The sequence below is a fragment of the Mandrillus leucophaeus genome, unplaced genomic scaffold (assembly GCF_000951045.1).
Source record: "Mandrillus leucophaeus isolate KB7577 unplaced genomic scaffold, Mleu.le_1.0 Scaffold1745, whole genome shotgun sequence".
Taxonomy (NCBI): domain Eukaryota; kingdom Metazoa; phylum Chordata; class Mammalia; order Primates; family Cercopithecidae; genus Mandrillus; species Mandrillus leucophaeus.
Window position 1 is genome coordinate 1 of NW_012101749.1, and position 16,773 is coordinate 16,773.

The following is a 16,773-nucleotide window of genomic DNA, read 5'->3' on the forward strand; positions in this document are numbered from 1 at the left end:
TGGCTAACACGGTAAAACCCCATCTCTACTAAAAATACAAAAAAAAAAAAATTAGACAGGCGTGGTGGTGGGCACCTGTAGTTCCAGCTACTTGGGAGGTTGAGGCAGGAGAATGGTGTGAACCCGGGAGGCAGAGCTTGCAGTGAGCCGAGATCATGTCACTGCACTCCAGCCTGGGCGACAGAGTGAGACTTGGTCTCAAAAAAAAAAAAAAAAACAAGAACAAAACTGAATGCCTTTAACGGTACCCAAGTCACTTCTTGAATGTTTTGTTGCTTAGAAATTTCTTCCGCCAGACACCTTAAATCAGCTCTCTCAAGTTCAAAGTTCCACAAACCTCTAGGGCAGGGGCAAAATGTCCCCAGTCTCTTTGCTAACACATAGCAAAAGTCTCTTTTGCTTCAGTTCCCAACAAGTTTCTCATCTCCATCTGAGACCACCTCAGCCTGGACCTTATTGTCCATATCACTATCAGGCTTTTGGTCAGTCATTCAACAAGTCTCTAGGAAGTTCCAAGCTTTCCCACATTTTCCTATCTTCTTCTGAGCCCTCCAAACTGTTGCAACCTCTGCCTGTTACCCAGTTCCAAGGTCGCTTCCATATTTTTGGGTATCTTCAATAGTGCCCTACTCTACTGCTACCAATTTACTGTATTAGTCCATTTTCACACTGCTGACAAAGACATACACAAGACTGGGAAGAAAAAGAGGTTTAATTGTACTTACAGTTTCACATGGCTGGGGATGCCTCAGAATCATGGCAGGAGGTGAAAGGCACTTCTTACATGGTGGTGGCGAGAGACAATGAGAAAGATGCAAAAGCGGAAACCCCTGATAAAACCATCAGATCTAATGAGACTTATTCACTACTATGAGAACAGTATAGGGGAAACCGCCCCCATGATTCAAATTATTTCCCACAGGGTCCCTCCCACAACATGTGGGCATTATGGGAGTATAATTCAAGATGAGATTTCAGTGGGAACACAGAGCCAAACCATATCACTTGGTTATTGTATTTTTCAGTTCTTAAATTTTCACTTAGTTCTTTATAATTTCTATTTATTTGCTGAGGCTTTGAATTTTTTCATTTCCTTTAAGTATGTTCAAATTTTGCTCATGGAAGCATTTTTATCATGGCTGTTTTAAATACTTTATCAGATAATTCTAATATCTCTGTCATCTTAGTGTTGACAGCTATTGGTTTTCTATTTTCACTCAGTTGGAGACTGCATTAGCCCATTCTTGCATTGCTATAAAGAAATACCTGATATTGGGTAAGTTACAAGAAAAGAGGTTTAATTAGCTTATGGTTCCACAGGCTATAAAGGAAGCATGGCAGCACCTGCTTCTGGGGAGGCCTTAGGGAACTTTAACTCACAGCAGAAGCCAAAATAGGAGCAGGCATCTTATGTGGCAGGCACAGGACCAAGAGAGTGAGGGAGGATGCACTGCACACCACACTTTTTAAACAACCAGCTCTCATGATGACTCACTCACTCTCACTCACTGTCATGAGAACAGCACTGAGGGGATGGTGCTAAACCATTCAGGGGATTCCTCCCCGATGATCCAGTCACCTCCCAACAGGTCCCTCCTCCAACACTGGGGATTACAGTTCAACATGAGATTTGGTGGGAACACAGATCCAAACCATATCAGATATAAGTGACTTTTAATTGAATCCTAAAAACTTTCATATTATGAGGCTTTGCATCTCATTTAAATTTTCTGTTTTACTCGAATTTCTCAAACACTAATCTGACAAGGAAAGGGATGGGAGTCTCCTTACTATTGATGGGGGTAGAAGCCTGTATTCCCCATTCAGACTTCATTGTCACCCAAGGGATGGGGGACTTCTTTGTTACTGCTATATATGGGTGTGAGTTCCAGCTCCACGTGTAGTTTCTATGATCAACATGGTGGGGATGGTGAGTACTTATTGATAATGGTGAAAGTCCTGCCTCTCTGTTAATATTCTTCTGATACCACCCCTGAGGGGAGAGGGGATAGTACCTTATTACTTACCTTGGGAGTGGAAGTCCAGGCTATCACATGGCCTCCACAGGCATCTTGGTGGTGAGGGTGGGGGCGAGGCTGGTTACCAACCAGCATGAATAAATGTACTGGCTTCCTACTTGGCCTTCTCTAATATCATCCAGTGGGAGTGTTGGGACACCTAATTACAGCCCTGTGAGGGTGGATGTCTGGCCTCCCCACTTAACCTTTGCTGATTTAGTTGGGGATTGTACCAGAGTTTTTCTGTAGTGTTTGGTTGGAATAGAATAGTTACTGTCTAAAAGTTTTCTCTCCTTCTAGGCTGCCCCTTTCCTGGTCCTTTGGCTAGAGACAGCAAGCTTTTGTTAAGGCTTTCCGTATCTATAGATCTGTTGGTGTTTCTAGGCTGCCAACTTACTCTTCTCCAAGTCTGAGATAGATGAGGCTAAAGGAATATCCAAGGAACTCACCATAGTGTTGTTCCTCAGGTTCTAAGGCACATAGTTGCTTTACTTTCTTCTCTCCATTTCTTTCAGAGTCTTCTTATGTTTGTTTTGCACATAATGTTTAGCTATATTTATAAATTGTAAATTGGTGATCTGTAGTTCATAGATGGCCTCAAGGTGCTTTAAAAGAAAGTGGGGCAGGTTGGAGTGGAAAGGTCTACAACCCCTTATCCAAAACCCTTGGGGACAGATTTTTTTTGTGTGTTCAGAAATATTTCTGAAGATATTATATATGATATTATAAAGAAGTCATTGCTGACATTTATTAAAAACAATAAGGCAGACTTTATTCAGGGGGGCTACTATAATGGGGTTTTGTAGCAGGGAAGAGAGATGGGGCTGAACTCTGAATATAACAAGGACAAGTGGAGATTTATAGCCAAGGAACAGAGTGGGGGTCAGTGGACGGAAAATTACTAAGAAGTAGGGAAATTCTTCACTAGACTGTTTTAATAGGACTTTTTGCGGAGGGCAAGCCAGGTGATAAGGGTTGAGTGATGAGGAATTTCATCAGATATCAAGGGTGGGGAATTGTTTCTAAAGTAACTTGCAGGATTCTTGCTAGAATTGGACTAAATAGGTTAAGGACACAGCTCAAGGTCAGGAACTAGTCAGAAAAAGGACTCAGAGAAGCCTGGCTCAAGTTGGGTCAAAGGAGAAAATCTTTGTCAACATGATACCACTAGCAAGTTCTGGTACAGAATCCCAAAATCAAACATCTTAGTGCTTCTGCAGCAAAACATGAATATTCATACCAAGTTAAACAAAAAACTATAAAGATCATTACTTCATGTCAGATAACTTATGAAAATCTTTTCAGGGCCAGGCCCAGTGGCTCAAGCCTGTAACCCCAGCACTTTGAGGCCCGGTTGTACAGATCCCTTGAGCTCAGAATCAGCCTGGGCAACATGCCGAAACCCTGTCTCTACAAAACAAACAAAAAACAAAAATTAGCTGGGCATAATGGCGTGTACCTGTAGTTCAGCTACTCAGAAGGCTGAGGTGGGAGGATTGCTTGAGCCCAGGAGGTGAAGGTTGCAGTGAGCTGAGATTACATCACTGCACTACAGTCTGGGCAACAAAGCCAGATCCTGTCTCAAAAGAAAAAAGAACAAAAAGAAAAAAGAAAAAAAGGAAAATTTTTTTTTTCTGATTTTAGAGCATCTTATGAGTTAGGAATTGTGGGTCTATTTCACTGACTGTGTGTATCTACAGCTTGGCAGCTTGGTCTCAGCACCCTCTGACTTGCATTGATAGTAACCACACAACCTTCTACAGGCATTTGGGTTTGTGTTCTTTGTGTCCTGAACCATTTTAAACTCTTATATTGAGTTATTTTGCTAGTGACTAACTCATTGAAAAATAGTTTACTTTAAAAATCTAGTATTTAGTTGAATATAGAAGCTTCTTTGTTAACAATGCCCTCCTCTTTCTGTAGATGAAGATGAGGAGAGTGAGGAATCAAGTGAAGAAGAATCTAGCTTGGAGAGTGATGAGGATGAGTCTGAATCCGAAGATGAGGTTTTTGATGATTCTATTTGCCCAACAAGTAAGTTAGATAAAACCATGTGTTCTCTGTGAAGTGTGAATATTGATTGGCAATACTGAGAAGGCCCTTTTTTGGTATCTCTGTTCTCTGATAATTAAAAAAAAAGGATAGTTTAAAATGTATGAATAGAGTCTAATGAATACCCTTTTTAAAGTATAAGAATATTTATTTATTTATTTATGACAGAGTTTAGCTCTGTTGCCCAGGCTGGAGTGCAGTGGTGCGATCTCAACTCACTGCAACCTCCACCTCCCAGGTTCAAGCTATTCTCCTGCCTCAGCCTCCCGAGTAGTTGGGACTACAGACGCCCGCCACCATGCCTGCCTAATTTTTTGTATTTTTTTTTTAGTAGAGACGGGGTTTCGCCATGTTAGCCAGGATGATCTCGATCTCCTGACCTCATGATCCACCCGCCTAAGTCTCCCAAAGTACTGGGATTACAGGCATGAGCCACCGTGCCCAGCTGGGATATTTATTTCTTAATTCAACAATATTCAACTTCTACTATGTGCCAGGCACTTATCTGACGCTAGGGATACATCAAAGTATAAAACAAACTCCTCCATCCTCATGGAGCTTATAGTCTGGTGGAGAAAGACAATAAATATAATAAGTCAATTAAACAGAATCTCAGAGGATGCTATGGGAAAAGAAATGAAGGGAGTGCAGGAGTGAGGGTGGAGAGGAACGTTGCTATTTCCAATAGTATGGTCAGGGAAAACGTCAATGAATACTTTTGGGGGCTCTCTGGGTGATTTATTATCTGTTCTCTTAGGCAGCCATTTATGAGTGACAAAATATATGCAGACAATTGACAGTTGATTCAGAATTATAAATTGTGTAGCAAGTTTAATTTTATAAAGAAATGCCAGACTGTAATTTACATATATATTTTAGAGTAATCTCGTTTTTTGACAAACCTATTCAAATCTTTGTGTTGCAAATCTGTTTTGTAAGGGCGCTTTGACTAGTCTCCTGGAAATGCTTGGCAATTTACATTCACTGTTTTCACTGGTGAAACCCATCTGGAGCAGCCAGACCAATTTCTTACAGTTTCAATAGATGAACGGGTCAGTAGAGAAAAAAGACGTTTTGGGATCTGTAATTTGTTTTTCTAGACATTTCAAATGAAGTTTTAATTAAATTTTAAAAGTTTAATTTCAGATAAAATTTTGATCTTGTTTTACTTTTGAATACAATAGTCTTTAAAAATCATAATATTTACAAGCGAAATAGAGCATACAAACCTTCTAATGCCAACTCATTACTTTTTAGCAGGATAATTAAATGCCTTGAGCAATGACTCAGAGTTAGTGTGGTGATAGCACTAGGGCTAGGTCTAAACTTCCTGAATTCCATTTTAGTATTCCATTTCTACATTCTCTATTACTTAGTAGACAAAGGTGGCTCTTAGTGTGATACTGTGGAAAGAACAGAGAGATAATGCACTTGAATCCCATTCTGTTATGTACCAGTTATGTCACCTCTCTTAGACTTAAGGTATTCACCTATGTATGGGAACAATAGTTTCTGCCTTGCAGGATCTATGAGCCTTGAGTGAGATAATGTACATAGAGGGCTTAGCACAAAGCCTGCTTCAGAGTACTGCTTACAACATCAACACTATTATTATTATTATGGTTATTAATACTACTAATAATTTCAACCTGGAACAATTAAGCCGTAAGTGTCTTAAAAGCTGGCTAGAGTGGATCCATAAATAGACATTATTGATTCTGAATCTCCAAAGTTCACAGTTTTAGTACTACCGCATTCCATAACAAATGAGGCTGGTTTTTATTTTAATTCTCTTGGCAGATTGTGATGTGGCTCTTTTTGAGCTCACCCTTCAACTTCGAGAGAAAAGGCTGGACATTGAGGAGGCTTTAGTTGAAGAAAAGAAAGTTGTTGATAACCTCAAAAAGGAATATGATACATTGTCAAAAAAAGTATGGCGATCTGTCTACTTATTTATCCTCTCAAAATGCTACACATCCTCCTAGCTACAATATTGCCTTTTCATAGTAATGACAGTATTAGGACTTCTCAGAAAAGAAACATTTCAAATGTTAAGGCCAGGTTTTTTTCTCCCTAAATTGTGGTGGGGGACATTGCTTTTTTGATAATTGGACTTACTTTATCTCAGTCATTGGTCTCCAGACTTTTCTGATGAGTTTACTCTATAAGTGAAAAAAATGAAAATGGAGCCCCTCCCCATACAATAAATGTATATGTATTTATAAATTGTATTTATGAACTATTATATATTTTGTACAGTAGGAAACATCCACAAAAAACAAATTAAATAGAAGGAGATAAAAATAAATAGAAATAGAAATTCTGACATTTTCAATTTATACCCCAATAGATGATTTTTTTTAATCATCTGGGGTGCATGCATCCCATGTTGGAGACCACCAAGCTAAACGTCTGGTATAATATTGATCAATTTCTGCCTTAATCTGCTCACTTTCCCTCTTAGGTACTCTTGTCTAGAGCAACATCACTTAACTTCATTCATGTTCAGAAATATTTTTGATGTATTATATCTCCTCTTGTGAATAGGAAATGATTTGGAATACTTTCACGTTTTCTAGGACGTGGAGAATGTGCTTTAGAATACTATAGTTAGCAGTTTCATTGCTTTAAAGCAATGAAATTTGTTGAAGTCATTATGACCAAAAAGACTCCCACCATTCTGTCAAAGACATTCCATGGTGATGGGCTGCTTTTCATGCACAAAATAAAAGGGAGATGAGGACATGTTTTTTGGGCACTTATTCACAAAATTTTATAACTCTGGAGTCATAGAAATGATTGAAAGGGTGACGTGGATCATAACTTGGCAGAAAGAAAATAATATGCATTCCTGAGTTGCAAACTGGGATCATGCACTTAATCACAGTCCAACGAAGCAGATTCTGCTCATACTTTATTTCCTCCCAGGATGTCTTCATTCACCATCTTTAAGTGTATGTTCATTGAGTCTTGTCACCATTTCATGATATGGGGCTTTCCACAGGTGAAAATTGTGGCAACTAATCTGAATGCAGCGGAGGAGGCCCTGGAGGCTTATCAGCGAGAGAAGCAGCAGCGACTGAATGAACTGCTGGTTGTGATTCCGCTCAAGCTCCACCAGGTGATGCATCTGGGGAGGCTGCTCCATCCTGTCTGAGAAGCGTCATCACACCGACGCTTTTCAGAGAAAGATTTGTGGTTCACTAATGGGAAGAATCGTGGTTCTTTGTTGAGAATTCCACCTGTAGAATGACACCTACACTTGTCTTATCCACTGTCAGATTGCTGTAAAAGAGTAACATCAAAACATGCATATTTCCCTATTGCCCATTAGCATTTTGGAAATCAGTCATTTCAAGTCTAGAGAAGCGAGGAGCCTATGATTTAAGAATGGAATGGCTCAGAGGGTGAAATCTTGGCTCTTATACCCGTATCACTTGTCACACCATCTTGATCTATACATGGACTAATCATGCTAAAATGACCTTCACTTAGTCTCTACTCATTGGTGCGGGAGGTCAAGACAAAAGGAAAATACTTTCTCTTTTTTACTTTTCTTGTTCATTTCTATTTGAATTGCAACTTATATTAAATTGCAGGAATACATATCATTAAGAGAAAAGGCTCATTGTATTCTGTTTTGTCAGGTTAAGAGAAAAAGCTGTATTTTAGGAAAACAACGAGATCAGCCTTATGTGTGTTTTGTGTAACCTGACCCAAACTGGATGAGCTCAATGTAGTGGTTTGCCTAGTATGCCAGCCCTGAAATGTTTGTCACATCATTATGCAGTAGATAATAGGCATGATCTGTGTGGGAGAATTTGCTATCCCCACAGAGATGTGATGTGGCTTTCTACCTGACAGCATCTTTCTGTGTTTGCCTGGCCAGTGTTACTCGGTGAGGAAGATGGAGAAGCCCAAAGGCAAGGAGCTAAACAAGGGGCAGAGAAGGAAGTGCACCTGTTATGCTTTTTGTTGCCATATGCAAAATCTGTGTTTTTATCTGTTTGCTTTTGATTTGTTTTATGCTTGTAGATAGAGTATGTGGTATTTGGAGAAATACCTAGCGATCTTTCTGGTACTTTGGTCTTCTCTAACCACGCCTTGAGACGGCTGCAAGAACGAATCCGCGAGCTCCAGGAGGAAAATTCCAAGCAGCAAAAACTGAACAAAGAATGGAGAGAGAGACGTAAACAGCTCATCCGAGAAAAGAGAGAAATGACAAAAACCATACATAGTGAGTATCGAAGCCTACGGCCTTGCTAGTACGGTTTATTGGTAAGAAAGGGAATTATCCAGGTGACTGTCTCCAACAGTGAAAACAGTCATTGCAGACTCAGAACCACTGAGAAGGGAAACAAGAACACCATGGCCTCTCACTACTCACCGTTTCTCCTGATGGCAATGAAAAGTTCGCTTTTGTATTTTAAAGGGAGAAATCTTTTGTCATAGAATCATCTTCTCTTTGCGTATGATTAAAATGTAGAATAATACAATAGTAACCCAAGTGCAAGGCTACCCAGCTTAAGAAAGAGAACGCTGAGATACAATTGAAACCCCATCTCTTTCTAATGCGATTCTGCTGCTCCTTCCTCGGGGTTCACCACTAGGTATGCACACACACATATGGATGTGTCCACACACAATATGGAGACCTAACTTGCATATTTTTAATTGTGATGATATTTATATCATTTTGTGGTTCACTTTATTGAACCAATTTTTGAGGTATCCATAAACTACAGATAGTTTATTCACTTTACTGCTACAATATTCCATTGTATGAATATTAAATATTTTATTTAGCCTCCTATTGATGGATATTTAAGATATTTCTTATTTTTCATTATTAGAGACACTATTACAGTAAACCTTTTTGTACACATCTCCCTGTGCACATGTATGAGAAGGTGAAGCCTAGTACTGGATCTCTGGTTTACAGAGGGATATGTAAATTTTCAGCTCTCCTGGGTACTGCCAAGTTGCACCCAAAGTGGTTGAACAAATTTATCCTCCCCCAGCAGTGTGTGAGAATTACCCAGGCTCCGTATTGTCAGCAACACTTGATATTATCAGACTTTAATATTTTTGCCAGCCTGTGAGATGTTAAATTATATTTTATTGTGGTTTTTATACACATTTTTTGATTGCTGATGAAGTTAAACATCTTTACATACATTTATTTGCCAGTTATTTATTTTCTTTTCTGTAACTTGTCTGTCCCATCCTTTGCCCATTTTTGATTTCTACTTTTTGTTTTTAAATTGATTTTAGGGAGTTCTTAATATGTTCTTTTTGTCCGTGTAATACACTGCAAATCTCTTCTAGTTTGTAACTTGTCTTGTCTTTGTTTTTTTTTTTTTTGAGACAGAGTCTCACTCTATTGCCCAGGCTGGAGTCTCACCTCTCTCGCGGTGGTGCAATCTTGGCTCACTGCAACCTCTGGCTCCTGGGCTCAAGAAATTCTCCGGTCTCAGCCTCCGAGTAGCTAGGATTACAGGTGCATGCCACCACGCCCGGCTAATTTTTGTATTTTTTAGTAGAGACGGGGTTTCTCCTTGGTGGCCAGGCTGGTCTCGAACTCCTGACCTCAGGTGATCTGCCTGCCTTGGCCTCCCAGAGTGCTAGAATTACAGGCGTGAGCCACACCATGCCACCATGCCCGGCAATCTTTCTTTCTTTCTTTTTTTTTTTTTCTACTTTGTCTGGTGTATCTTTTGGATACAGATGTTTTAAATCTTAATATAGTAATTTTTATCAATCTACTTATTTGTGGTTTGTGCACTATGTGTATGTATGTGTGTCTTGCTTAAGAAATCCTTTCCTATTTTGAGATCATAAAGATATTTTTTGGTCCAACGATTCCACTACTGGGCATATATCCAAAGGAAATGAAATTAGTCATCAGTATGCAGAGGAGATATCTGCACTCCTATGTTCACTGCAGTATTATTCGCAATTGCCAAGACACAGAATCAACCTAAGTGTCGTCCATAAACAGATGAGTGGATAGAGAAAATGTGGTATATGTACATAACGAAATACTATTCAGCCTTAAAAAAGAAGGAAACCCTATTATGTGCAACAACATGGATAAACTTGGAGGACCATATGTTAAGTGAAATAAGAGGCACAGAAGGAAAATACCACATGACCTCACTTATATGCAGAGTATAAAAAGTTAAACTCATAGAAACAGAATAGAATGATGGTTACCAGGGTCTGTGGTTGTTGGCTGGGGTACCGTTTGGGGAGATGTTGGTCACAATAAAAAATTTCACTGAGATTCAAAGAACAATTTCAAGAGATCTATTGTATACTATGATTACTATAGTTAATAACAATGTGTTATATTATTGAAAATTGCTAAGAGTAAATTTTAAGTGTTCTCACAACAAGAAAAAGAAAGTATGTGAGGCAATGCATAAGTTAATTAGCTCAATCTAGCTATTACATAATGTATATGTATTTCAAAACAGCATGTTGCCCATGATAATATATACAATTTTTGTCAATTTAAAAAGATAATTTTCAGTAGTTTCCTAATTAGTAGTGCCCTTTGCATTTGGGTTTTTAATCCACTTAAAATTGAGGTATAGAGTATAAGATGTATAATGTAAAGATAATTATCTTTTAAACTACTTTAGCAATTCTTGATATGTGGAACATACATATAAGCAGTGGAGAATGACAACCGAATGAACCCACCAACCCAACTTATTGACGATAATATTACCAACACTGTAACATCTACCTGTGTGTGTTCTTTCCATCCCATTCTCTGTCTCCCCATATTCAGAGATAACCACTATTCCCAATTTTATGTTTAACATTCCCTTTCATTAAAAAATAGTTATAGCATATTTACATGTATTTCTAAATAATATATTGCTTTAGAACTTTGTAGAAATATTATATCATATGTAGCTTTTTGTAACATACTGTTTCATTTAATATATTCCTAGGAGTAGATGTGGTATAGCATATAGCTGTTGTCTTCATTGTTGTAAAATATATCATATGAGTCTACTAAAATTATTCACTCTTCTGCTGACATTTAAATTGCTTTATGTTTTTTTGCTTTGACAATTCTGCTATGAAAATTCTTGTACATGGGATATGTTTACAAGCGTTTCTAAAAGTATAAGGGTTTCATACCTAAAAGTAGAACAGGGTGGTAGGGCATATAAGTGTTTAAGTTTAAAAAATAATGTCACATTCTCTTCCAAAATGATTATATCAATTTACACTCCAATCAGTGGTACTTAAGAGTCCCCTTTGAGTTACATACATCATTGAAAATACATAATCTTATTAGACTTTGAATTTTTGCCAAACTGGAAAGTATAAAGTGGTGACTCGTGGTCTTAATTTCATTTTCCTAACCACTAATAAGGTTAAGCACATTTTGTACATCTTTGGGCCTTTAATGTTTTCTATTCTATAAAATGTCTGTTTGTATATTTTGTTCATTTTTCTCTTGATTTGTTTGCCTTTTAAAAAATTGATATGTAGGAGTTAATTTTTTTGATCCTAGTCCTTTGTTGGTTATGGGTTTTTCAAATATCTTCCTTTGGTTTTTTGTTTTCACTTTTGTGGAGGCTTTTTAAAGATAATTAAAAATTTGTTTTCAACTTTTATTTTTGGTGGGTACATAGTAGGTATATATATAAGATATATGGGATATTTTTATATAGAGATACAATGTCTAATAATCACATCAGGGTAAATGAGGTATCATCACCTCAAGCATTTATCCTTTGTGTTACAAACAATCCAATGATACTCTTTTCGTTATTTTAAAATGTACAATTAAGTTATTATTGACTATAGTAACCCTGCTGGGCCATCAAATACCAGAGTTTATTTATTCTATCCAACTATTTTTGTACCATTAACCATTCCCACATCCCCCACCCCCACTATCCTTCCCAGACTCTAGTAACTGTCATTCTACTCTATCTCCATGAGTTCAGTTGTTTTAATTTTTAGCTCTCATGAATAAGGGAGAACATGCAAGTTTATCTTTATGTTCCTGGCTTATTTCACTTAATGTAATGACTTCAGTTCCATACTTGTTCTTGCAAATGACAAGATCTTTCTCTCATTGAGACAGGGTCTCACTCTGTCTCCCAGGCTGGAGTGCAGTAGCGCAATCCTGACTCACTGCAGCCTTGACCTCTTGGGCTCAGGTGATCCTTCTGCCTCAACCTCCTGGGTAGCTGGGACTACAGGCATACACCACCATGCCTGGGTAAGTTTTTGCATGTTTTTGTAGAGATGGGATCTTGCTATGTTGCCCAGGCTGGTCTCCAACTCCTGGGCTCAAGCAATCGCCTGCCTCAGCCTCAGAAAGCCTAGACTTACAGGTGTGAGTCACTGTGCCCAGCTGAATCTTATTTTTTAATGGCTGACTAGTACTCCATTGTCTACATGTACCACATTTTCTTTATCCATTGTCTGTTGGGGGACAGTTAAGTTGCTTCCAAATCTTGGCTATTAGGAATAGTGTTGCAATAAATATGGGAGTGTAGGTTTATCTTCAATATACTGATTTCCTTTCTTTTGGGTATTTATCTAGCAGTGGGATTGCGGGACCATATGATAGCTCTGTCTTTAGTGTTTTGAGGAATCTCCAAGCTGCTCTCCAAATGGTTGTACTGATTTACATTCCCACCAACAGTGTATGAGGGTTTTGTTTTCTCTACATCCTCATCAGCATTTGTTACTGCCTGTCTTTTGGGTAAAAGCCATTTTAACAGGGGTGAGATGATATCTCATTGTAGTTTTTATTTGCATTTCTCTGATGATCAGTAATGTTGAGCACATTTTCATGTACCTGTTTGCCATTTGTATGTCTTCTTTTAAGAATTATCTCTTCAGATCTTTTGCCCATTTAAAAATTGGGTTAGTATATATTTTTCTATAGAGTTGTTCAGGCTCCTTATATATTCTGGTTATTAAGCCCTTGTCAGATAGATAGTTTGCAGATATTTTCTCCAATTCTGTGAGTTGTCTTTTTACTTTGTTGATTGTTTTATGGTGGCTTTTGATGAACCATAACTATGTGATTTTAATTGATCAACCTTTTATTTTAGGGTTAATAATTTCTAAGTTTGTTTTTTAAATTGCAGTAAAATAATAAAGCATAATATTTATGATTTTAACCATTTGTAAGTGGACAGTTCAATGGCACTAAGTACATTCATACGATTGTTCTACCATCACCACCATCCATCTCCAGAACACTGTTCATCTTCCTGAACTCCATATCCACTAAACAGTAACTCCCATTTTCCTCTCCCTCCGCTCCAGGAAACTGCCACTCTACTTTCTGTCTCTATGAACTCGAGTACTCGAAATACTTCATAATGAGGAGAATAATACAGTCTTTGTCTTTTTGTGACTGGCTTATTCTATTTAGCATAATGTCTTTCAGGGTCATCCATGTTGTAGCGTGTGTCAGAATTTTCTTCCTTTTTAAGGCAAATAATATTCCATTATATGTACATGCCACATTTTGTTTACCCATTTATTTGTCAATGGGCAGCTGGATTGCTTCCTACTTTTTGGCTATTGTGAATAGTACTGTGATGAACATGAGTGTACAAATATCTATTTATGTCTCTGCTTCCATTTCTTCTGGATATGTGCCCAGAAGTGGGATATATGGCTGGACCATATGACTTAGAAGTGATGAATAACACTGCAGTTAGCTTGTTGCCTTTCTCCATCCCTAGATCCAATGGGGAAGAAGAAGAGAGCCTAGAACATGAGGGTGAGAAGGAGAAAGTTCTCTCCATTCTAGGGAGAACAGAGCCCATGGCCGTGGGGAATGTGGGTTGTAAGTGTTCCAGCAGACTTTATGTCCCTAGTGAGCATTACCTGGCCTCGTCAGCTCAGGAGAAGGACATTGGGCTGGCTCCACAATGGAGCTGGCAAGGATCAGAGTACATGTTCTGGTATGTGAGGCTGCTGTGCGAGAGGGCAACCCCTTGCATGGGGGTGGAGCTAAGGGGAAATCAAAGATCTTACTGAGGAGGCCAGGCAGGCAGCCACAGGCCAGCACACATGCCCATCATCCATTCATCATTTCATTTGCATCACTGATTATCATGGCCACCACATTATACATGTCCATGGGGTAACATGTAGGATAGAAAGTGAATAGCCTCTCCTGGATTGCGCATAATGGCAGCCATGCCAATTGTACTATTCTAATTCAAACGTAAATTGTAACAGTTATGCCCAAATACTAATTTCTGCACTATAAAATAATTGAATCATCTCACTACATATTAAGGCCTTCAGACTTTGCTCAGGGGAGAGTCTGGACATTGAGGAAGTCCTGTTGGAAGATCATGTTTTCCTGGAGAGGTGTTCTAGTGTTCTCACATTGGGGAAAGACAAAAACCAAAGTAAAAGATATTGCATGTTAGATATGACATGTTAGATAACTGCTAAGAAGAAAAATTAAACATGGATTGAGAAAAAGAGTGCTGAGGTCGGCAGGGGCAGGGACAGGCTCCATGGAAAGGCAGCACGCCTGATCAAACGCGGTTCTCCCTGGCTAGAGGGTAAGAGCCTGCCCTTAGACACAGCTCCAGTGTCAGCTTGCTTTTAGAAAATGGGCTGGGAGGAGCAAGCCATGTGGGTCTCTGGGGAAGAGCAGTTCAGATTGGAGGAAAGGAGGCTGAGGTGAGCCTGGCATGTTTGAGAAGCACAGAGGAGGCCAGTGTGTCTAGAGCAGGGTGGTAAGGAGGAGAGGCATGAGAAAGCAGTGGGAAGAGAAAGCAGGGTAGGCAGGCCGACCATGCAGGGCCTCCTGAATTCCCAAAGGGACTGTCATTATTTACTTGGAGTAAGATGGAGACTTCTCTGAAGTGCCTGCTCTGTTCTTAATACTAGATCCTGTAAAGTGCCATATTTGAAAAAGTTGACAAGCTCATAATCTAGTCGGTGCTTGTTAAGAGTCTAAGGAGGGGCAGATCAGTCTGTGAGCCACTTGGGAACATTGAGTCAGTTTTATACAGGATTCAGAAGGTGAAAAGACAATACTGAATGGGCATTTTAAATGAGGAAAGCAGCAGGCAAAAAATCATAGAAGAAAAATCACTGATGACATAAAATCTTTCACTGTCTTGCAAAAGCAGTTCCTTAGAACTTTATTGTTTCTGGTGTTCATTTATAACAATGGGAGCCATTGAACAACCTGAGCCAGTGACTGTCTTCTTTTAGAAATGGAGGAAACAGTCCGTCAGCTCATGATCAGCAAGTTCGGCCGTGTGGTAAACCTGGAAGCCCTTCAGACGCTTTCTGTTAATACAACACTTGAAGAACTGAAGATCAGAAAACTTCGAAAGGAGCTAGCGAATGCGAAGGAGATGAAGATGTGGGAGGTAAGGAGGAGAAGGCAGGTGATCTTTGGTTGAATCTAGTTGGAGGCAAGAAATCCCAGGGAGCAGGAAGTGGTACCGTGAAGCATCTACGTAGCTGGAGCCAGTCTGCGAGCCCCGTTTGGCTGCCCCAGGATCTTAGGCCTCTCTCGGCTTCCTTACTGTTCACTTAGTTAGAGGGACTTGTTTATCTTGGAGTGAGAGCACCAGCACTAGGTTTTGGGGTCCAGGGTGCATATAAATATGACGTGAAATGGATGAAAGATTATGGAGAGGTCCCATTTTGAGACTTACATTAATGTATAAATGTTCTGCAGGCAAAAATTATATTTAAAAATGCTCAGCATCACTAATCATCAGAGAAGTGCAAATTAAAACCACAATGAGAAAATGAAATATCATCTCACAGCATTCGGGTAAAGAAAATGTGCTGTGTATGTGTGTATGTATGTATATGTATATAGAATACCATGGATTACTATGAAGCCATAAAAATATGAAATCATGTCCTTTGCAACAACACAGATGGAGCTGGAGGCCATTATCCTACATGAAATAACTCAGAAACAGAAAATCAAATACTGCATATTCTCACTTATAAGTGGGAGCTAAACAATGGGTACATGTGGACCGAAAGATGAAAATAATAAACACTGGGGACTCCAGCATCCAGGGGAGGATGGTGGGGTGAGGGTTGAAAAATTACCTACTAGGTACAACATTTGCTATCTGGGTAATGGGTCCACTAGAAACCCAAACCTCACTATTACACAATATACCTAAGTAACAAACTTGTACATGTATGCCTGAACCTAAATTTTTTTAAAAAAGTATAACTACTATGACAGTTTTAGAAATGGAGCAGCTCTCCTCTCAGGCTAGAATTGTATTACTGTATGGCTTTTGCATGCTGTGCCAATTTGGAAATGATGAAACACCTTTAAGTAATAAATTTGGTAACAAGTCATAGACTGGCTGACAGAGTCTTAGAGGATGTCAATGCCTACATATTGTTCCCTGAGCCATGAGATGAGCCATGCCCTTGTTCCAGCCTGATTCGGTGGTAGGAGCTTTCACAAAGATTTTATAAGTCCACAAAATCATGACGACTTCTCCAGCTTCCTGTCTTATCTCATTAGCAGGTGGGGTAGGAGGAGAGCTTCCTAGTGCTGTGTTGTCTAATGGTTCCATCTCAACTTTTCTTTTTTTTTTTTTTTTTTTTAATTTATTTATTATTATACTTTAAGTTGTAGGGTACATGTGCATAACGTGCAGGTTTGTTACATATGTATACTTGCGCCATGTTG

The 16,773-nt window shown here is 39.0% G+C and overlaps 1 protein-coding gene across 1 annotated transcript in view; it reads left to right on the forward strand.

Annotated features, from left to right (window-relative positions):
• Nucleotides 1-3,941: 3,941 nt before the first annotated feature.
• LOC105537564 (cilia- and flagella-associated protein 44-like) overlaps nucleotides 3,942-16,773 on the forward strand; it is a gene marked incomplete at its 5' end in the record, with an annotated part of 28,756 nt that continues 15,924 nt past the window's right edge. Inside the window, 5 exons of the mRNA XM_011977211.1 lie at nucleotides 3,942-4,052; nucleotides 5,871-6,001; nucleotides 7,075-7,191; nucleotides 8,106-8,307; nucleotides 15,309-15,469. Of these exons, the coding sequence (XP_011832601.1) occupies nucleotides 3,942-4,052; nucleotides 5,871-6,001; nucleotides 7,075-7,191; nucleotides 8,106-8,307; nucleotides 15,309-15,469 (722 nt within the window). The remainder of the gene's footprint in view (nucleotides 4,053-5,870; nucleotides 6,002-7,074; nucleotides 7,192-8,105; nucleotides 8,308-15,308; nucleotides 15,470-16,773) is intronic.